The sequence below is a fragment of the Aplysia californica genome, unplaced genomic scaffold, assembly GCF_000002075.1.
Source record: "Aplysia californica isolate F4 #8 unplaced genomic scaffold, AplCal3.0 scaffold00125, whole genome shotgun sequence".
NCBI lineage: Eukaryota > Metazoa > Mollusca > Gastropoda > Aplysiida > Aplysiidae > Aplysia > Aplysia californica.
Genome location: NW_004797395.1, coordinates 448,222 through 471,727, shown reverse-complemented (window position 1 = coordinate 471,727; position 23,506 = coordinate 448,222). Strand labels below are relative to the sequence as shown.

The window sequence follows — 23,506 nt, the reverse complement described above, 5'->3', positions numbered from 1 at the left end:
AAGTACGGCTAGGTGGCTAGGCCCCGGGTGAGAGGCCTACAACTGCACTATTCTCACCACTGATAAGAATAGAGGTGGCCCACTGAAAAATAACAGCGCATCTCTCGCTCTTTTTCGGATAAAACATCGATACTAAGTATTAAGTCGGTATCGATATCCAGTATTCTTGGTGCCAAAACTGGAGAATGCTCTTTATTTATATTATGAAAACCTTGTCCAAAGTGGCTAGAAATTTGTCATGTGAAATGAGATTTGTTGACTGGTTAGTTACAGTGTCAGTCTCCATCTGCCATCTTCATCTGTAAATTCCTAACGCCACAAAATGTTTGGTAGTGTAGAAACGGTCCTGTTGATTAGGACACCCGTTGACATTGAGATTTTAATACTTGCTCTTGTTCTATGCATGTTGTCAGTTTTTGGTACAGGTGTAAATTTGTTTAGCGTCATTAAAATGTTCAAGTTTTCACTAGCACTCACCGTTGTAAATTTGTTGTCTGCTAGAATCATTTGATCTCTATGGTTAGCTTGTTTTTTATTTCTTTCATTCAGGCCCAATATGTGCAAGTCAAAGCCTTGGCTCCAGCATTATTGAAGTGTAAGTTTAATTGAGTTGATTATGACAGTCCTCTATCTGTTTTCACTTTGAATTTGATCAATTACAAAATAAAATATTCAAGCTGAACTTGACCTTTTATTATGTGAATAAAGCAATACCACTTGTAGCATTTACAATGTATGCCTAAGCAAACTGATTATTGATTTTTGTGCATCATGTATGTCCATGAAACGAAATCTGTCATTGATCTGTCGAACTGAAGAAACTTTCCAAATGGCATAGAGAGAATTTTTAAAAAAATTGTTTTTGGTGTGAGGTGTGTAAAAAGTGATTATAGGGTTTTTTCAATGTAGAAAGTGTAGTCAGTTTAATAGCAATGCCACAAAAGATAAATGTACCCTATCTAACCTTATTAACAATACACTTACAGTGATATAAAGATCAATATTCTGCAAGCAAAATTTAATGCTTTTTACTTTTGAAAGTTGATCAATAAAAATAGAAAAGTTATGGCTGTGTACGTGTGGGCATTTTGAAGAAAATTCCTATAATTTATATAGACAGGAATAGAGAAGAGGAAACGGAACTGGAAATATTAATAACTATGTGAAACTACATACTTTTTTACATTTGAGGAATGGGCTGAAAATTGACAAACAATTTTGTTGTTTTAGCGGCAAAAAGATTGTAGATGAAAGAATTTAAGAACTTGTAGTCTCATCAATACCAAGGTTTTCATTCTGTTGTATGCGGAATACAACTGTGGGTAATCACGGTGAAACCAGGCTCTCTGCAATATTTAGGGAATGGAGAAATCAGTATTTTTCCAACTTGAGCAATAATTATAGAGATTTAACTCTTTGATTTTTCTTGTAGGATGGTGGGTAGAGCTACTCTCTTAGGGCGGAGGCAAAGGGTTAAGATTTGCAATGGCAGTGTTTTATAGGAATGCTGATGTCTGTTGAAAAACTCTTCAAGCTTAGAATTGATGGCTCAAAGACGTTTTAGAATAGTGTTGACGTTGTGATAGGTTCTAAAATTCATGCGGTCTTTTTAGTTGAGAACTTTCCCATTTATAAAGCAATATAATATGTGTAAATACTGAGAGTACTTTATGTACGATGATTATTGATAATATTATTTATGTAAGGAAGTAATTTATTTCTTCTGCAGCACGGCATCTGGTGATGATGCAGATTCTGATACTTTACCACAAGCCCTAGAGAAAATGATTGGCGAGAGAAGACCTCCTGCACAGGTCATGTACGTATTTACGTAAAGTTTCAGATTTATAAGCATCTATGTATTGTTTTGGCAAACAAATTTCAAATATTTATCTGAGGGTATTGGTAACAGCTTTGTGGTTTTTTTCTTTGAGAGTTGAAAGAAAATATATAGATCTATAGTGTGTGTGTGTGTGAATGTGACCTTCCCTGTTTATTCTGTTTTTGAAAATCTTACAAGCTTGAGATTTGTGGAAGCTTGTCTTATCTTGTGTGTCTCAATATGTGAAGTTGTTATTGATATTATTTATTATATTTATCATGTCTGCTCTGACAATTTATTTCTGTTCCGTTCATGGTGTCCTTGTTCTTTCTTTTTAGTAACTTGGCAGAAAATGCAGATGAAAATGGAATTAATGTGTACAGCCCTGAAGTTGAAGTGCATGCTGCACCCACATCAACATCTGGGAGTTATGTGGAAAAATCAGCAGGCAGCAATAAGGTAAAGCCTTCTCTGGGTGTGGGTTTTTTTTTGGTTTGGTTGTTGTTGTTTTTTATGACATGGCTGCACTGTAATCACTGAATGCGTCACTTTTTATTGTTATTACTCCACTGTATTCTTTATAGTCTTGATTATAGTGAAGCTCTCACTCTCTGCTCTGAGAAATTATAAAGAATAAACTACTGTGCAAAATCATTGAATTGTTAACCCCTTCTACGCTTATCAATCCTAATGCATGCTCTGAATTCTAAGAACTTGGGAAATTACCCCCTACTATGCCACATGTATATTGTTATAAATTCGTTAAAAATAATTCTTTACGAAATTAGCTGGATAATTTCTTTACGAAATTAGCTGGAAAAGAAAACTGGCTCTAATAAGCCTACTTCCACTGCTGTGTAGTATGGGCAAGTTATTTGCTTTTTCTTCTATAGTTATGATCATCGGTTTGCATTCATTACTCATCTATTTCGCCAAATTAAAAAAATAATCAACTGCTCCGGTGAGTTATATTATACAATATCACAGTAGATCACGAAATAAACTTTTCAGTGTCTCTTTGTTTGGTTGGGGTCACTATGTTTTCAAAATGTTGATTTTTTCGGAGTTTCAACTCAAGGGTCCCCCATTTAGCCATATTTACAACCTTTAAGAATCATGCATGCACTATTTCTGGGCATGGGTCTCAATATTCCACTATTTAGCGGATTTCCGCTACCGCCATGCCCTCCGCTAAACTCCAGTACTGCGAAAGCGGGTCAATCAGAAAGAGAGTTGCTGGGAGCAGAGTGACTGCCAGGCCTCGGGAATTACCCGCGAATTTGAAAAAAAAATCGCCGAGACGCAGGAAAATACATAAAAGATCTCGAATATTATTTGAAAACCAAATCCGATAACGTCTTTAAGTTTATTTTTGTCGGTCGCGATTGTGGTGTTCATTCGGCTTTTCCCAGTCTGGGAGTACGTTTCACGCGAACAGGTGGCTAAGGCGGCAAGTGGAATTGTATGTGACTCCGAGGCTCGACCGGAAAATCAAGATCTCAGAAATTTGTCTGTAAAAGGCTGAATACGCAACATTTGTAACATGCAGGTTCTGCATTACAAACGTGGTGTCGCCCTGAAAATAATGTTCGTCACTGTGCTGTCGCTTGTGGGGGCAAAAAAAGAAAAGAAAGTTATACTAGCGTCTTGTCGGGCTCGTCATTGTGACCAGTCAATGAACCTGCGCGCGTTTTGAGCGCTGTGAAGTACGGGACTCCGGAATGGGGGGAGATTATTGATTTTTTTTAAAACGATACACTCGGGGGTGGGGGGAGGGCTGGACGCAACACCAGAGGACAAAAAAAAGAAAAGGAATTGGAAGCAAATTTTAATATTTAGAATTTTAATTACTAGATCTACTACAGCTTTCTGCAAAGTAAAGTGCGCGTTTGTGCATGCCTTGTGTATAATCGGGATAATCCGTCATAACTACTTGTAAGCGTGTTAATGAACTTAGGATGGGGCGTAAGTGTTCGCGTTTCATTGGATGGGTGACAGTAAATTATGTCTCTATATTTTAGCTTTTTGTTCAAGATTCGCAGATTTTCAGTGTCACTGTATCTTGCCCTCCAACAGTTCTTACACCTTTCACACTGAATAGGTTTACTTGAGCTATTCAAGTTATTACTCTACTTTGAGTTTGAGCATTAGTTTTGTCTTTCACGTTTATTATATGAATCATTACACCTAGACTGGTTCATGGCAGTCGATATTCTGGTTCTAGGCCTTTTCCCAGGCTCAAAACAAGATTCATTTTTATATAGGCGAATGTGATGAAGGTAAAATATAAATAAGTCGCACAAGACCACAGTGCGCCTCCACTTTCTGTTGCAAAAATGGGCTTCTGTCACGATCACTCGGAAAGTTCCTCCTTTTTAAAAATTCTGAGTTGAGACCCATGCTGGGTCAGATTCAACCATTGTGATACTCTGAGAAAGAAGAGCTACTTCTCTTTTGCTATACTTGTAGCCTTGTTTTTGGACTATCTGCCTGGACATGAAGGGAAAGTATACCAACGCTATCGTCTAGGGAGGGGGGTGGGGGGGGGGGGGTTGTAGTAACTGTAAGTATGAAAGAGTTAACTCACTTCAGACGGGTCACACAACAGTTGCGTGACCCCCGCCGCGACGCTCGCGACGGGTCACACGAGCCCTGCGTGACCAACTTTGGAATTTTTTTTTCGCTCTACAAATCACGCACGGATCGCGAGACCCGCCTCGTACCCTTGTTTGGCCAAGCCTGAGCTACCTAGACTTCGTTTCGTATCTCTGGGGCCGGTAGTTTTTAAGTTATTGAAGGTGAAGGACAGTGACCCCAAGTGGGGTTGAACAGACCGGAACTCGCGCTTTGTTTTTTTCTATACAGCTCATAGTAATCCGACAGTCGCGTCGTAGTAACGGTCGAAGAAGTCGCATGAACCAAAATCACATAATTTCGCCGTTTTCTATACTTCTGTACGTTTTACTAGTTTTAGTGTCTCAGAATATGATGTGTCTAATAGTTAGGATCCTGGATATGTACCTGAACACGGCCCGAGTCGTAGTTTTAGGGCTAGATCTAGCACTAGTACCGGTGTTGTTTTTCGCGCAACGAAATCACAACGTCGTGCCGTACATCTGTCTCATGTAATTCAGTGTATGGGTCTGAATCAATGCACAGACCAGCTTTTATATATTCACCAAACACTCGCACATGTATACAAATCAAACCAGAACACTTTGAACTTTTATTTTTGTTGTTGTAGTGAATTTCATTCCACTTGTCACGTCTCTGGAAATTTTTTGGAAAATCAAATTCATGCCAATTTTTAAAAAATCATACAAATTAAAGTATTAAACTTAGACAACTTTGGTTTTTTGTATTAGATTAAGCTTGAATGTTACTTTACTGTGTCAAAAAATAATTACAATAGGGTAATTCTGAGAGTTGTGGTGATTTATTGAAATACCCCCCAAAACGCCAGTCTTCAACGCTTGTGACTGGTGAAAGGGCCCAGTCGCAAGTGAGTTAAGCTGCAGAAAGCAAGTGCAAGGCTAGTTTGTATCTATTCTTTGTCTTTCCTGGAGCGGGGGGGGGGGGGGGGGTAGTTAATGGTTTATACTGGAATTGATAAATATTTGATTTTTTTGCCTCTGATTTTCTTTTCAGGTCAAAGTTACCACTGTGGTCAAACATGTTTGGGAGCTGAAGTATTATCATGGAAATCTGGTCGCAGTTCACAGAGATGCAGATTTTGTGGCCTATGTTTTAAGAGGTTTGTCAGAAAAAAGACATGAGCTTGTAGTTATTGTCAAAATTCAGTTACCATTGTATGATGGGAATTTTTCAAATGTCCACATTCTGTCAGAGAAGTTTTACTTTTGAGATTGTGATGCTAAAACAGGTCAGCATGGGATGAAGTTGAGCAAAGTGCAGATTCCGATTCTTCTCAACCTTCTTCATACCAAATAAATCCGTCAGAATGGCTTCAGTGAAAAATAGCGCTTAAGGATTATCTGTAAAATTCGTTTCAGTCTCAATCTACAGCTTGATCAGTTTTTTCTCTGAGAGTTCTTCTCCCAATTTCACCTCTTTTAATAGCTCTTCACTTTTCTCATTCTTATAGACTCATTCAACTCCTTTCAGTTGCGTCGGATTTCTTTGCCGTCAATAAGACTGTTCAAACTAACCGACTTACATTCACATGTGCTCTAAAATGGTTTGATTTGAGTAGTAGATCGTCTTTTGAGTGCCATCTCCCTGTTATTTTTGCAAGGGAACCATAATAATAAGAGCATTTGTATCCCGCCTTTCCCCACAACATGGGCCCAAGGCGTACATAGGAGATTAAAAACGCCTTCATACTAACACCATACAAATTCATGTGCGCACATTTTGACAACGTTCTTTCAGACAATTAGAAAAAATTCTCCTACAAAAAGACAAGGAACTGTCCATTATTTAAAATATTTCTTAAATAGCCATAGTGAATAAATGATAGGGTTGTTGATTTCTTAAAGATATCTCTTTGAGCGGGGAATCGGCGTGTGTGGTGTGAAATGTGTCAAGAATGTTCCGTGCAGTTCGGTTTTATTAGCGTCATGAGTGTACATTGTTGGGGGGGGGGGTTGTTTTTTTGGGTTTTTTTGTTTACGTGTGTGTGTGTGTGTAATTGTTCCTTTGCTATGTATGGGGGGGGGGGGGGTTTTGGTGTAGTTTTTGTTGAACTTTTCTAATCTTCTGCTGTTGCCTGCTGAGTTGACCTCTGATGTCCCTTTTGTCTGGTTTGTTACAGGTCAGTCTGGTGGCAATGTTCGAGTGATCTCCCGCAAGACAGCACATCGCGTACTGCTCAAAACATTCAGTGGAAATGTGCTCGACATTGCCTTTGCTTTGTCTGATGATGTCTACTTAGCAGCTGTCGATGAAACTGGAAGCCTGTATGTGCACTCCTTCGTCATGGAAGGAGATTACATCATGTATCCTTTAACTTGTTCTGTTCCGTGAACTGCATTTCACAAATCAATAAGTAGTTAATCTGTTCAATTCCATTCCAGACTTTTAAACCCACGCAAACCACCACTTTGCACACAAATTACTTTTTTCTTTCAACTGTTTAGTAAGAAATTGATTTCCCTGTATTTTGATACATGGGAAAAACCCTCACGTGGGACCAAAAGTGAATTTGTATGTTTTTGATCATTTGAATCAACATTATTTCTGAGTATATATTTGTTTCATGTTGATATCTCAAGTGGATACAAAGTGTTTTTTTATGCATCTGGAGTTGAGGAAAAATTTTAGAAATCTTGGTATAAAGTTGGAAAATGGAATTTAGACTACCGAAACGTCTCTAAACGTTTTATTTGTCAAATGGTGTGTTTCTATTTTATGTTCAGCTGCTATTTGGGAGATTATTTGACTGTAAATTTTGTCTTTCGTATGTATGTGTTCTTCTAGTTTTATTACGTTACCAGCTTATACTATTTTTCTTGACCAAATGTAGCTCAAAGCTGTTGCTACACGTGGAGAGGGAGTCATTTGATCTTGAATCCAGTTTTCGTAGCTGGGCACGTGTAATCTGGTGTCCTTTCATGCCAGACCAGGATTATGAGGATGATGGAGTGGATGCATCAAAGATGTTGGTTCTGCTGCATGGCTCGCGTGTATGTGACATAACAATAGCTATTGTTACCTTATGAGATGAAACAAGAAATACTGTATGAAAGTTTGGTTTTATCCACCCTCAATTTTCAATGCATAGGTACTCTTCTATTGCCATTTTTCTGTTGTCTGTGAGATATATACCTCAGTTTGATAAATTCTTTTTGAAATACATCTAGCACATTGTGTTAGCATTAAAAATGGTCTTGTAACTGTCCTATTGTAAGGTCTGAAGAGTTTTTGTTGAAAAATTGTAAAGTTGTTTGTTTCCCCGAAAGCAGACATGTAAATTAACACACTTTATCTGTGTGCTGAGTCTGGTAATCATGTATGTGGAGGGTCAAAGTCAGTGACCTTAGCTTTAGGAAAAAATATTGACACTTCATGTTTACAATAAAATTGTATTAATTTGTTACCTCACTTTTTCTTTTGCTCTGTAGTTTATTTTTGAGTTTTTAGAATAACCTATCACATATCTAGCATGATATTTAATTTCATGAGAAAAACAAATGTGAGGCAGCGTGGTGGAATCAGGCTCTCATCAAAATAATCAAAGTGAAGAAACTTGCATTTTTCCGCAGGTTTGTGAATTTTTATCAAATTTTTGTTTTTTGGCTCCACGCCTTTCATGCCCATTAAAGAACTTATTTCTGTCTGGATTTTTCTGAAAAGCGTTGAGTAAAGGCACAAAATTGTAAATTTTCAGTTATCACGGACTCTTAACTCTTGTCCTGTGTCTGTGCCGAGATGCGAATCTTATCAGCAACCGATTACGTCGGACGTGCCGGGCAGGCCGCCGGGAAACGTGTGTTTTCGCCATGAATACTGCGGGAGTGTATTAACCGATGATGAAAATAACGCTCTATCTTTCATAGCTTTCTATTTATAAAGTGTTACAAACACATGAATAACCCCCTCTCACAAGCTGATAAGATATTACGAGTAATTACGCCCATTCGAATAACCTTTCTGGACGCTCTTGTTGTTATGAATGACCTGTGGTTCGAAAGGGGATAATATAGGTCAATTTCCGAATGTTTTACACTCAAATTGTTCTTTGTACCTGCACAATGGTATTCAAAACTATCAAACAAGCTTATTTTTTATCAGGTAGTATCATTGCATACAAAATCAAGCTCATTTGAAATATTTTGTATTGAAAAATGGAAGTCTTGTTTCCTGACTATCCTTTCGAGCTCCTCATGGCTAAGTGGGTCAATTTCTTCTATAATTTCATTGGGCATACATCTAGAGCTACCAACTTGGCATGTTTTGAATGAGACGAATGCCTCGATTACGAACCAACGCAGGCAGTTCTAGAAGAAGGCCACAGACGCAAACAAACTCAAGCAGACTGACGCACACACACTTGACTGCGTGAATGGGGATCCGACTCGGGACCCGAATGACACGTAAGATGATGCGCGTGCGCTGAGCCAGGGCTACACTGATTCGGGACCAGAACGTAGGCGAGGTGCCGAAATAGACTTATCGGGCAACATAAACCTGGCTCCCGCAGGACGAGGGTTAAGCTAAGGAAATAACTAATCTTTGCTGCCATTTTCTCACTAATTTTACCTCTGAAAAAAGGTAACCCCCCCTCCTCCTTCATTCGCACATATCCCGACTTGTATTTAAGGTAAATGGATATTTTTCCATCCAAATAAAGACAAATGAACAAGCTTTAAGATGATACCAATTACTCTACATGCCCTAAAATTGACGAGAGCCTGATTCCACCACGATGCCTCGCAAATAAACAAACTGTTTGTTGCTACGTCGTGGGAAATCTGAGCTGTTCCCATGTGAATGATTAACAGAGGGTGTACTTTTGTGTTGTGTCCTCAGGCTGAAGTATGGAATGTGGACTTAGTTGCAAAAGAGGCGGGCCCTGAACCAGTGACTTCAAAGAGCGTGGAAAATGGAGGTGTCATGGTTATAGAACCCAACCCAAAAAGAGAAGATGGTGTAAGATAGAAGCCTTTTCTATTTCTTCGTGTTCTAGCGTTTATAGCCTAAAAGGGATTACTGCTTATGTTGCTTTTTTTTTTTCCTTGTGCTCTCAGCCGAGTACTGATTGACTGATATGGCTAGGGTTTTTTTTCCTACGGTAGATGCTTGGAGTGAAGACATGGTAGGTCATGGCTGCCGTACTGATTATTTCATGTTTTGTGTGTAGGTAGTTTTATGGGAGGGCTGTTCCTTTATTGTTTTTATACAGTCTTCCAGACACTGGCCCGGTTGGAGGAAATTGACTCTTATATCGTCGTGTGTGCCTCTGTAAAGAATCATTTGCTAATCAACATGTTAGAAAACATAGAATTTGTTTTTCTGAGCTCTGTTTTCTGATCAATCGTTGCAAAATTAGTCATGATACAAAATGTGTAAGGCAATGTTATGATCCATAAATGTTGAGTGCCAACGTGAGCTTTCCGGTGGTGCCAGAAAAATTCACAATTTTTTTTTTTAGCCAGTAGTAGGCCCCTCTGCATTGTTCTAAAAATGTGTTTTTCTTAATGATAAGTTGAAGGGAAATTTTCTTGACTATGAGTATTTTTAAATATATATATTTATGTCCTCTCCTAAGCACTGTTAAAATCTGTATTATGTCCACAGGCTGTTGTTAATGCAGCATTTGCTCCAGATGGCTCAGCAATTGGTATAGCATACCACTCAGGGATTGTTAGTTTCCACCTTGTCAACATAGACACGGGAGAGAACGAGTGAGTAATTGCCATATTATGCAATCGGAGTCTATAAAGCTGTTGGTTTTTTTTTACTGTTTCCTCCATTGCTTTACAGAGTGGGTTTTACCCTCTGATAAGCGATTTCATACCTGCCAACCCTACAGAAAAAATCGGTATATTACCTACTTTTTGGTCAAACTACCGATCCACCGATTTTGAGAGATAAGCCACCGACAAGCGCCCCATGCGTTTTCTTTATTGCTGTAAAATTTCAGATCTTTGTGTGTAGTAGGCCTACACTTTACTTACCAATTTAAAATTACCGCCCATCCATTGATAAAACACTTGAGCTGGAAACTAAATCACGGTCCCAAACACGCGAGTTGCTGGCATGCAAGAGGCGTGTGATCGCGAGGCGGCATGTGATTGACTGCCTAAAACCAGAGAGTTTTACAGTAATACAATGTTAAAACTGCTAAAACTAAACAGGTTACCAATGACGTAATTGCGGGTTTTCCCGATACTGCTTTGCTAAGGTGTGGAGGGGTGATCGGCCACAGTTCAAGCGATGTCGCGCAATTCAACATATTTTCATGCAAATTTAATATTAGTCTTAACCCTCATCCTGCGGGAGCCGGGTTTATGTCGCCCGATAAGCCTATTTCGGCACTTCGCCTACGTTCTGGTCCCGAATCAGTGTAGCCCCTGGCTCAGCGCACGTGCAGCGCGCATCCTCTTACGTGTCATTCGGGTCCCGAGTCGGATCCCCGTTCACGCAGGTCAAGTGTGTGTGCGTCAGTCTGCTTGAGTTTGTGTTTGTGGCCTTCTCCTAGAACCGCCTGCGTTGGTTCGTAATCGAGGCATACGTCTCATTCAAAACATGCCAAGTTGGTAGCTCTAGATGTTAGTCCAATGAAATTATAGAAGAAATTGACCCACTTTCACATGAGAAGCTCGAAAGGATTGTCAGGAAACAAGACTTTCATTTTTCTATACAAAATATTTCAAATGAGCTTGATTTTGTATGAAATGATGATACTACCTGATAAAAAATAAGCTTGTTTGATAGTTTTGAATACCATTGTGCAGGTACAAAGAACAATTTGAGTGTAAAACATTAGGAAATTGACCTAAATTATCCTCTTTTGAACCTCAGGTCATTCATAACAACAAGAGCGTCCAGAAAGATTATTCGAATGGGCGTAACTACTCGTAATGTCTTATCAGCTTGTGAGAGGGGGTTATTCATGTGTTTGTAACACTTTATAAATAGAAAGCTATGAAAGATAGAGTGTTATTTTCATCATCAGTTAATACACTCCCGCGGTATTCATGGCGAAAACACACGTTTCCAGGCGCACGTGCTGTACACCAACAGTTCACACTGAGTGACCCCGGCGGCCTGCCCGGCACGTCCGATGTAATCGGTTGCTCATAAGATACGCATCTGGGCACAGACGCAGGATAAGAGTTAAAGATCCAAAGATAGATTTCGAAAAAGTGACAGCAGAACTAGATTCTGCACTGAAGATCACGCGAAGATTCCAAGTTTCATTCATATACTTCAACTCATTACTGACTTACGGACAGTTTTTCCTTTAAAAATACATCAAGAAACGTTCCACTCTTTGACAATATTTTCCTATTTGAAAGTCCCCCAAATTTTGAAACAAAAAATCCCAATGACTTTTTTATTTATGAATGGATTTTTAAAATTAAAAAACCACAGTTCTTAGAATTTAGTCTTCTTTCATTTAAGCCGGATAAAAATTAAATTTTTCATTGTAATTGCTATTTTTGTTTTTTGCTCTTTGTCATTTTCTACATTAATTGTTTGAAATCGCAAACACACTCATGTATGTGTGGGTCAAAATATTAATAAGGGTCCCCAATTAAGTATGTGGCAAATGGTAATATAGCCTACTACAGATTTTTTAGGTCAACTACTGATTTTTGGGAAAAAAATTGTGTCAACTACAGATTTTAGCCTAGGCAATGTTGGCAGGTATGCGATTTGCTTTCTATGACGTTTTGGGAGTAGTCATGATTGTCATCTTGAATTCTGTTTATAAACTTTTATTCATTTATTTGTGTCACTTTTGTATTGTTTTAGTTTATGTCTCTGAATTTTAAATAATTGTATTCATAGCACTTGCTGAAGAGGAAGTACAGTTTAAACATGGCTCTGACTGAAGTGTCTTTAGGCCATTTCCAAGGGGGTATATTAACATGTAGAATTGTAAATGGGCTGATTTATCACGGTCATGCTCATACTGTGCCGGAACTGCATAGGGGGAACTGCTGCTTTTTCTTTCCTCATCCTTATTTTTACTCTACTTCTTTTGTATGTTTGTCACTCTCTTGTGAACTGCTATTTCCGGGGTGCCTTACTAGTCGAAGCAGACTTTGTGCTGTTGAGGCTAGAGAGGTGAGCAGAATAAACCTGGTTCCCTGTTTAGACTTCTGTTGACATCCACCCCGTAGCGCTCATATGACCTTATAATAATAATAATAATATGTAACATTTATATAGCACATTTCCAAAAAAAGGAGCTCAATGCACTTTACACTGGAATACCCATTTTCAAAATCTTTCTTACTACTTCCTTTCTTCTCATGCAATATATATTTATGCACGCACACACACAGACTATTTTCATTCAGACGTTGGCACAGAACAATTATAATAAAAATAACACTAAATGCTTATGCAGTTGCGAGCTCAGTAAAACTTTACTAAACAAACAAAAAACCTTTAAAAACTGTACTGGTTTAATGTATGAAGCTGCTGTTTGGATAAACTATACTTTGGGAATCACTGTTATTGGTTTGAGTAATGTGTCCAGTCCTTCAGGAGTCATTCCAGGTGTTAAAGTTCATTGCGTTCAATTTTCAGATGCATGCACGAATGGACTCCACATCCAAATGAACCTGTGACTAGCCTTTTCTTCCTGGATGACCACAGACGTAGGGTCAATGAGTAAGAACTTATTTACTCTTCCCATAACTGAAAGCTGAAATGACACCATGACTATTTGTTCTCGCTAGTGTCTTTTGATGGTGATATTGTGTTGTAAGAGTTTTACTGTAAATGCTAGGGCATGTACCATGAGGCTACTAGAGAAATGACTATCAATGAATGCATGGAAGAAAGTCTTGTCTTAAGATGGGTGTCTAGTAGAGACTTATCTCTATTGCTCTTCCATGTAATGGAATATTTTCCTCTCTATCTTTTTTGTATTCAGGGGTAGTTGGCTGCTGGTTCTTTAACCTGCAGTGCAAAAGATTTGTACATATGTGATGGTGTCTCCTACTTCATTGGGCTCTTTGCCTTTCAATTTTTTCTATAATTTGCATGTCTAAGAACCTATGTTTTATCATTAACTTTATGCCATGTTTTTGTGTCACTTTTTGCACTACTTAAACAATCAGATGCCTGGTGTAGCAATGTAAACCAGCGTACCGTTAGTGGTTGCTTTCACTGTGAACGTTTTGCCTTAGTGAAAATGTTTAGCCTTATGGACCTGAGCAAAGGCCAGGGGCCAGGGTGGGGCTTCGTTTACTGTACAGTGCACCATCTGCATACCTCAGCATCTGGTGGTGTAGATCTAGTGGTCATCCTAGAGGAATTTAAGTGCATAGGTCCTGTAGGCTCAGGGGAGCAGGTATCAATGGGATGATCTTTACATGTCATTCTGCCAAGGTGGACCAGTAATTTAGAAAAAAATTGAACTTGTTTGCAATTGATAGGTTTTTATTAAGAATAACAGTCGTGCACTGTTCATTAAATGTAAAATAACTCATATGGTTTCTTATGCGTAAATCAACAACTGTTTATTGCAGTCAGGCATACTTTTTGTTGTTGTTGGTGGGGTTTTTTCGTGTTAGTCTCATACTCTGTTGTATCTTAGTGTGCCTGTTTCTGTTTCCAGTCAGCAGCTGTGGAAGTTTGCCCTTACAGGAGCAAAATTCAACACCGAAATCAAGATCTGGAGCTGTGAGTCTTGGAAGTGTGTGCAGACTTTGACGTAAGTTATATATAGCTTAGCAGTATATTTGAAATTTTAAAACAGTTGAACCTGCTCCAACAGCCGCCATTCCAAGACAATCACCTGTCTTTTTTAGTATAATAATGACGTTGTTGAAGATGTCCACTTGTCTAAGACAACCGTTTTTCCTCGACAATGGATGGCTGTCTTGGACATTTCCGTGTTCGTTTTTTACTAACTGGCATGTGTGGTTTTCTCAGTTTTGTTGCTAGCTCTTCAGAGGAATTCTCGTAACTTTTAAAGTTTTAGTAAGAATTTTACGGCACTTGCAACACAAAAAGGTCATATAAGTGCCGAAGAATAGATGTGTTACAAGAGAGTAACATAAACAAAAAAGGAGAAGGAGAGATAAGACGATAGATGTTTAATAGGAAAGAAGGAGCAAACCACACCAGAGCACCCGCCTACCTCCCACGTACTCATAACTGAGGGTTTGTTTTTTTTTAAGCAAAGTAAGAGTACAGGATATTGAAATTCCAATTCCACCTCTCATCTCATTACGGCTTTAAGATGTAAATTTTGCTTGCAGGAGATAAATATTTAACATTGTTCTTCTTTTCTGTCCTCATTTTGTGTAAACGATATATTTAACATGCAAAATTATCTACATGACCGTTAAAATTTAAAAAAATGAAATGCTTTGCCTGTAGATGAAGTGCATAAAGAGTTCATTTACTTTTATTTTTTATGTGAATTGGACTTTGAAAAACTTTTTTGTGAGGGAAGGTAATTTTCATGTACTGGATTACATGTGTTTGGAAGACTAAAGTTTGAAATACTTTTTCACTTTTGTGATTTAGATTCATTCCATGTTCTTTTTAGGTTCAATCCACCGCTAAGCCAGCCTGAGCTCACACTTCAGCTCAAATCTTCAATTGATCTCACCTCAAGATATTGTACCCTCTCGGACATCAACTCAGGGGTAAGGGTTTGTTTGTTTTTTAGTTTAGAGATATTATTTTTGGTAGAATTGAACTGTAAGTAATTCAAGTTTAGAATACATGGTAATTCATTGTATGATGATGAAGTTCAGGGATGGGGGTTACTGCGAATCCCAGTTCTTCTTTCTTTTATTTAATGAGATTTGATATAGGTACAGAGAGATGATAGAACTGCCACTTTCAGATTCTGATTACCACTGTGCAAAAGGTCTGTCTTCTTTAACAAATGACATTCATTATCTTGAATGTTCTTGGCTGTACTGTTGCAGTCTCTTACTTATATGTCTGCAGCACTAGGGATGGCAGAGTTTGCAGGTAGGTCTAGTTGAGAGATGCTGTCATATTATTGTTGTGTTGAAGTTTTCACCTTCTGCGGCCATTTGGTTTGCTTTTTTTATTAAAAAAAACTGGTGTGCTCCAGACTAGGAAGTTAAAAATTATTACTTCATTCATACTCACCTGTCTATTTGCTACAGTGCTTTAGATTTAATGTATATTTCTTGATAGAAGGTATAATGCCGGAAATGTGTTTTAAATGTGTTGCTGGAGACGGTTCCAAACTCAACTATTTTTTGTCTATAACAGCGTAATAGTGGATAGTTGTTTTTTTTATCTTTTTTTAAATATATATTTTTTTTATATTTATCTAACTCCATTTCCTCTGATGTCTTGGCAGGTGCTCTATATTATGCAGCTACACATGGACTACACCGTGACTGCTGCACATGTCACCTCCTTGTCCCAGTTCTCCCTGGCACAGCCTTGTGTCAGTTGTGCCATCTTTGACGCAGGAGTGAAAAAGTTCAGACACTCAGCAGATGATTCTCATCTCGATGAGATTACCACAGGTCAGTATTTTTTTCTGATGACTTGTATTTCTGTGGTGGGAATAGAGAAGGTGGACATGGAATACAGCTGTATTGGAAAGCTTTGTAAGCGAAAAGACTTGCTTCTAATTGGGTAGTGCTCTCAGGATTTTCTGCATATGCTTGAGGAGAGAGATGCACAGTATTTCTTGATTCCAATGGTTTTTTGGTTATATTCTTTTGATGTTTTGTATGAAGTTTTTAGCCCTGTCATTGAATTGGTTTATTTCAGTTCATAGAACTTAATTCACGTACACAATTTTGAAAATGAAGTAACTAGACATCGTATGCCATTAGAGCCCAATGCATGGTCGTACTCAGTGTGAACTCATACAAATGTCATGTGCTAAGAGAATTGACTTTATTTTTTTCAGTTTGAATTGAGATTGAAGAAGTTATGTGACAGCATTCTATGGCACTGCATGCTAAGATACTCCACAACATCTTATCATGAACGATTGCTGCCTGTTGATGTTGCTTTGAACCGCTATGTTGGTTAAGAACAGGGGAAATGAATACTTTATTTCTAGAAATAGAAGAGGCCAGTGCTAGTATGTTTATATGCTCTCTAGTGTGTTTTGAAACGTTGAAAATGCATTGCTTTTAGGCCTTTTGATATAAATCTAAATCAGAAAGTCTTCTTCACACTGTGTACTATGCTTATATCTTTTATCTGTCCAGGTGAGCTTGATCACAACCATGAGGATAATTATGATGGCTCAACCAATGGTGTGGATTCTGAGGGTCAAGTGACCACTGGGATTCAGATCAAAATGTATGGAGTCCACACAAAGTAAGTACCAGCTTTCAGTGGATCACTACGCAATAGGCCCTGTGCTGGTTACATTGGTGTTGAGTTCCTATAAGAATTATTTTATCCAGTCTGTCTTGCTCCTGTTTTGCTGGGGAAAAAATATGTGTCTGATGTTTTGGAGTCCTTGATATACTGGTACTAGACTCAACTGTCTTCATTTTGATGTTAGTAAAGTATCTAAACGACCTGACTGAACTGCAAGTTCACATCCAAGGTCTGTCTTTATTCCCTGTCTCTCCTTCATGCATCACATTTTTGTGTTTTTGTTCAGCCTAGGTGTAGTCGTGCCCACCTGCTTTTTAAGTGATAAACTTCTATATTGTCTGATGACGGAGGCGTAAGCCTTAAAATGGACCAAGCAGAAATAGGGAAGTAGTTTCATGCTGTTCCATTTAGTAGACAGTAAAAAAAACTGATGCTTAGTGCAAGAGAACTGTTATTACCTGCGCATGAAGTCAGAGTAAAGTTCTTTTCTCTTTCACTGCCTAAGAACCCATTGTTCATCAACAGTCAACTTCCTACATTTTTTAAACTGTGGCTTCTGAAAGGTGCCACTTCTGTCATTAATATTTATGAAATTTTTATCGAGAACTATAATTCAGATCTTTCATGTCCAAGTTTTAGATTTTATTTTGTCTGGTGGATTAGACAAGCTTTACAAAGAGTAAATTTCCTACATTCCTAATTTATGGTAGAAAACCACATTGCTCCTTCTTTCCTATCAAATGTTTATCACCTTCATCTCTCCTTCTTTTCTTTTTATGTTACTGTCTTGTAACAACTCTCGGTACTTTTATGTGTCAAGATGCGATGGACTCAGGCGCTCGTAAATTTTTAGCCCTGTGAAGTTATTGGTATAACCTTAAAGCTTGTTAATTAATTTGCCTTGCTTTCAATGAAAGAAATACCCATTTATCTTAAATACAAGTCGAGATATTTGCGATTGAATGAGATGGGATCGCCTGGTTTTGGAGGTAAAATTAGGGAGAAAGTAGCCCCCTAAGTTTGGTTATTTACAAAGCCTGAGAGTCCGTGGAGACTGACAGTTTACTTTTTTTGTGGCCTTAATTAATGTTTTTCAATGTAATTCACACTAAAATAGATTTTTAAATGGACATAAAGGGAGTGTCTACGTTCTCTAATGTTAGAGAATTATTACAAGCTGTCTACGTTCTCTAACGAATAAAAAACAACAATATTAAGCCTGTAGGGCCCTGTTTGAACTTCTGGATAAGGCTAGGCTACTTTTCAATCTTTCTTCTTTTTTTTTTTTCAAATTGGTTTACACTATATTGTGTCGTTATATCTACATCAAATAGGTCCGCCAGTCCACTCATTGAATTGGATTATTTCATGTACTAGATCTAGGCCTATCGTAGACCTAGCGTTGATATGACTGACTTGACCTTGACCCACGTGATTTGATTTCATGACAGTGATATCACATTGCACTCCAAATCGGCAATGTTTTTCCACACATGTGAATTTGATATCAATTATGGTCTCTCACGTTGTGTCACATTGGCCTACCTTGGCGTTAAGGTGGGAATATGAAATCGCATGTAAACTGCAAGCTTTCTTCTAAATACTAATTACAGACGGCCTGATCTTCTGTGACTTATTCAAAGTTTTAGGGGGGGGGGGGCATCAGAGTGCACCTTCCTTTGGTGAAAAGTGTAGGCCTACAACATATTATGAAAAGGGGGGGGGGGGGGGGGTGTCATCTCGATGGAATGATAGAAGGTGTTGGTTGCTTGTTAGGGGTTTAACGTCGCTGTAAGGGCAAAATGCGGTACTGTGACAGCTTTACTTTCGCGAGCATTTTAATTTCGTGAAAGTAAACTTAATAGCTTGCGAAAATAAAGTGTAAGCACTGTGGAAGCAGCAATGTCGACTCGTTTCCATGTTAGATGGAGCAAGCGAGCTATTTTTAGGTTCTCTACTAACATTAGAGAATGTAGACACTACCGGACATAAAAGGTGTTGAGCCTAAAAACTAAACATAATTTCGATAAAAATTACCAAAGCAGCTGAAGAGTGCCAGGGTTTTTTTTTTTACTTTCACTATTTTGACTGATGAGTGCCTGATTTCACCACGCTGTCTCACATATGATCTGTTTGTGTTGCAAGTGTCGTGAAACTCAAACTAAAGCTAAAAACGTTTCTGCTGATCTTGAACTTTAACAAAATTCTTTGTTGTACCATTGTAGTATTTTTAGACAGGATCTTTTTTATTATTATTGTCTTTCTTGTCCAGGTGTCTTCAAGAGTTGCTCATTCGTTACCGTCCAGAGTATGCTATTCCACCAGCTGTCACACCCAGCATCGTTTCTTTGTCTCAAGAGGAATCAGGTTTGTTTGTGATATGGATCATTCCTTTGTTTTGACTGCTCTAGCATTTAAAGATTTTTTTTACTGTAATAATGTCTGTGCAAGTTGTAAGATAGTACACAACTCTCAAGAAGAGCAAGATGGTTTAAAGAATATACAACATCAATCATTTCCTTGCACTGTTGTTGTTTTTCTTTCTATCGGATTAAATTTATCCAGATGTTAGGTGTGCTCCTTTTTTCTTTCTCTTGGGGGAGGGGGTTGTTTGTTTGTTAGTATATTTTTTGCGCTGTGATGCGTCAATCACTTTTGCGCTCATCGGGTGTGAATAAAGAATAAGCAGCTTACTTTTGTGTTTACAGGTTTGCGAGACATGCTCTCCGACATGAGCGTAGATCAAAGTGAGGCCAGTCAGGAAGATTCCCAGCAAGCTCTAGACATGTCTCAACCTCTGCTGATGACCCCCGAGGCTTTCTCTTCCTCTTCCCCCAGGTACGTCAGACAAAGACCTGCCTGGTACTGTTTATACTACAAGGGTTGTGTGATACTGGGTGATGACAGGCTTCTAGTGTAGACAAATGGAAGCCAACATTTTCTGTTCTCCTTATGTTTCAGGCCCTTTCCAGTCTTTGACAGTAACAATTTTACATCTTTATGGGATCGTTTTCTGTGGTGAAGTAGTGAACAAATGTCTGGGAGAAATTTATTTATTTATTGTATTTGTACTCTCTGTCCAGATTAGGGAAATTGATATTGGTTTGTTAAATTTCTTTTTTTCTTGAAAAATTTTTTTATCTTTTTTTTTTTTTTTTCGAGTTACGCCTGTGATGTTTGTTCTTTTTAATTTCAGTGGGCCTAAAGGAAAGAACAGCATGGCACAAAGTGATGCCGGACACCTCAGCGCCTCCAGCACAAGCAGTTTTACTCAGGTGACGGCCATGAACGAGGACCTGATGGGGTTGGACTCTCCTCGCAGCTCGGTTGAACCTATGTCAATTATTTCCCCGTCCATCTCGTATTCCCAGGTCAGTACAACATCCCAAGTTGTCAGTATGACCCTCTTGCTTGTAGGTCAGAACGGTTATTTGAACATGGCATTACACAAAGAGCATTGAGCCTACATAATGCAGCACTAGACGGAGATGACCATTTGTTTGCAGAACAGGTCACTTTAGCTTACCTTGTTTTTATTTTGATAAAACCTCTTCAGTTATTTGCGACCTACATTCAGTCAGTGGTATGTACTATTGTCTCATAATTTTTAGATAATCTGTTTCCGGAGAATTTTATTTTCCTTTTTCTGCAGTGCTTACTCACAAATACTTACCCTTTTTATTTGCGGATGTTTGAAGGGGGCTACTGGTAGATCCTAGTTCTTTTCTTTCTCTTGGTTATTTCAATCTGTCTTACTTTTTCCCAGCACTACCTGTATTACCTATCCTAGGCAACAACGTAATTGCACACAGGACAGGTCCATAAGTGCTCAGTTCCCCCCCAGTACTAAATTGCCACTGTTATGCATGTTATGTGCTTCTCTGTTCTCAAACAAAACTTTTCCCTTCATTTGGTTCTCTAGACTCCATCCAAACCTTCCCCTGGAGGACACAACTCCAGCCTGTCTGACTTCCCGCTCCCACCCATCACATCGGCGGAGGAGGACGAGCTGGCCAGCACTCCCCACAACTTGAGCAGGAGCGGCTCCCTGAACACCTCTGCCGTCAACAAGTCTAATCAGGAGATTCTGGAGGAGATGTTCTCTGGGATTCAGGAAGTGCCTGTTGTGTCCGGGCTGGGCCACTCCATAGAGTCTTCTTCTAGTACCGGGTCTTTCCCAGTGACCAGTTTGAAGGTGACTGAATGAAAGTGTTTGTGTTAGGTTTTTTTGTTTGTTTGTCTTTGTTTTCTTTAGATATCTATCCTGGGGCATGGATGTAAATATTGAATTAGTACGATCAGATTTCTGTGTCATATTGATATTGTAGTGCTGGCCCTTTTGTGACTCATTGTATTTTTTCCTATTATACGAGAGTGCTTCTGGTAGGTTCTGCTTCTTTTCTCAACATCTCTCCTTTCTGTCTGTTGGTTCTGCTCTTTCCTAGTCAGTTCCTGGCTGGCTAGGGGTATTATTGCACAAACCAACTTAAAATCTTAACCCGAGTTATTATGCCTGAAATGTCTGTCCTGTTGTTTTGCAGAGTGCTTTCAGTCGTGAGGAGCGCTACGATGAGAATGACAAAGAGGTAGCAGAGGCTTTGGGTGTGACACCAATCGGGGAGGGGGATGTCGATGACATAGAGGACAGAGAACTGGAGATTCCAGCGGCAACACCGCCAACAGATGCAGCAGATGAGAGGAATGAGGTGGTGTGGCCCGAACCTCCGAACGTGTCGACTGAGGCAAAGAGATTGGTGGATGAGGCCATTGAACAGAGGTATATTTACCTGACTTTTGTCCCATATAGTGTTCTAGGAAAAACTTGGCTTTTCTGGGCTAGCCTGTCTCTACTACAGGGTGGCCAGGTCGGATAAGTCTGATTTTTGTCGGAAAAATTTTGTTCCGACGGAAATGGTTATATAAACGTCGGCAATAAAAGGAAATTTGAGGAAATCTGTAAGTTGCCTCGGGAAAGACCCGGGAAAATACATAAAAGTTCTCGAATATTTGAAAAACAAATCCGATAACGTCCCTAAGTTCATTTTGTCGGTCGCGATCATTCAGCTTTTCCCAGTCTGAGAGTACGTGTTTCACGCAAACAGGCGGCTATGGCGGCAAGCGGATGTGTACGAGTGATGCCGAGGCTCAATCGGGAAAATTTAGGTCTACTTTGGCTTTCACTACCACCTTGAAATTTGCCAGTAAAAGTCTGATAACCAGTGCTTCCACTCTTCTGTATTTTTACCGAAATCCGTACTTTCTGCCAGTTAGTTCCGTACTTGTCCCTCCATCATTATCTACTCCCTCCGTAAAAAAAACTGCGACAGTGCAGGACTGCAGAAATTCCGTACTCGCCTTCGTATTGTCTTGTATAAGGTACAGATATTTACGGTAATTCTCTCGGCAACAAGTTAACGTTATAGAAACTTGCCAAATTGCGCCTTTCCTGCAATTGGACATTATACCGCTATGTCCCAGTCCCATGCATTCATTGCGTGTTGGTCGGCAGTACATTTTTTACCTGCAGATGGATCAAAATCAGGCGAACCTTTTGTTCAAACTTCCTCCTTTCTGTCATTCACTCATTCCTTCTGTCTGTCTTCGGATTGTTGCCGCGGCTGGAAAATCTGCGCGTTGATCAAGACTGATTTTGATCTTAGACAGAAAATTACTGTCGGAAAGACACTTTTTTCGCAAATTTTATCTAGATCTAGAGAAATTATCAATGCGAAGATTCTACGGCACGTGAACGCAATATAAGGGCCGTGATGAAAGAAATATATGCTGATACGGTCGTGCCCACTATGGATGGGATCGGCCGATTGCGCTGATCGCCCGACTCGGTCGAACAACCGTGTTTGCTTTGAAACTGAAAACAAACACGTTTATTTTTGAGGCGATCGAGTCGGGCGATCTGCCCAATCGGCCGATCCCGTTCATAGTGAGCACCACGTATAAAATCAAGAATAATTTGAAGTGGTGTTCCGAGGTTGTGACAGGCGACTTTCAGACATGAAAATTTAGAAAAAAATGTGGGTATACGCTGCGCAACCGTATTTTGAAGGTACATCTATTCATTATTCCCAGGTTTGCCTGCTGTCAATGGTGCGACTACAAATTAATTTAATTATAGTAGCAATGAAAAGGGAACCTGCTTTTAAACATTTCCAGCATTGGAAAGATATGCTGGTGATGAAGTCAAACAAGACAAAATGTTGGTGAAAAAATAAATATTATGGGCTGTAGGCAATATCTTCAAACAGGCTCCCAAATGCCATTTTCTACCCTCTAAAAGCACTGAATTTCATGAAACCCCACCGGGACGCTGTCCCTGGACCCTGCTGGGCCCCCAGACCCCCTGCAGAATTTTCCTTACTTTTCAGCTTCAGCTGGTGGAAGCACTGGATAACACAACATTGTTGTAACATGCAGTTTGTGCATTACAAAGGCTGTGTCACTATGAAAATAAATCAATATTTGTCACTTGTGTAAAAAGAAAAGAAAGTTATACAAGCGTCTGGTCGGGCTCGCCGTCGTCATCGGTCACTGAACCTGCGCGTTTGTATGTCACACACATGATGATAGGGCGTAGAGTGAGTACCGCGAATGTTAAGGTCACTAAAGTTCATTCTAAGTCTGAGCGTTGCGAAGTATAGGACTCCGGGATGGCGCGATTATTAATTTTTTTTAAAGATACAC

The 23,506-nt window shown here is 39.1% G+C and overlaps 1 protein-coding gene across 1 annotated transcript in view; it reads left to right on the top strand.

Moving 5' to 3' along the window:
- LOC101851261 (enhancer of mRNA-decapping protein 4) overlaps window positions 1-23,506 on the top strand; it is a 45,697-nt gene that overhangs the window by 7,696 nt on the left and 14,495 nt on the right. Inside the window, exons 2-19 of the mRNA XM_005096267.3 lie at window positions 550-595; window positions 1,730-1,819; window positions 2,161-2,281; window positions 5,471-5,576; window positions 6,597-6,780; window positions 7,308-7,467; window positions 9,314-9,433; window positions 10,082-10,188; window positions 13,049-13,132; window positions 14,085-14,180; window positions 15,024-15,123; window positions 15,819-15,990; window positions 16,690-16,801; window positions 19,080-19,174; window positions 19,516-19,645; window positions 20,004-20,178; window positions 20,730-21,002; window positions 21,349-21,584. Of these exons, the coding sequence (XP_005096324.1) occupies window positions 550-595; window positions 1,730-1,819; window positions 2,161-2,281; window positions 5,471-5,576; window positions 6,597-6,780; window positions 7,308-7,467; window positions 9,314-9,433; window positions 10,082-10,188; window positions 13,049-13,132; window positions 14,085-14,180; window positions 15,024-15,123; window positions 15,819-15,990; window positions 16,690-16,801; window positions 19,080-19,174; window positions 19,516-19,645; window positions 20,004-20,178; window positions 20,730-21,002; window positions 21,349-21,584 (2,407 nt within the window). The remainder of the gene's footprint in view (window positions 1-549; window positions 596-1,729; window positions 1,820-2,160; window positions 2,282-5,470; window positions 5,577-6,596; window positions 6,781-7,307; window positions 7,468-9,313; window positions 9,434-10,081; window positions 10,189-13,048; window positions 13,133-14,084; window positions 14,181-15,023; window positions 15,124-15,818; window positions 15,991-16,689; window positions 16,802-19,079; window positions 19,175-19,515; window positions 19,646-20,003; window positions 20,179-20,729; window positions 21,003-21,348; window positions 21,585-23,506) is intronic.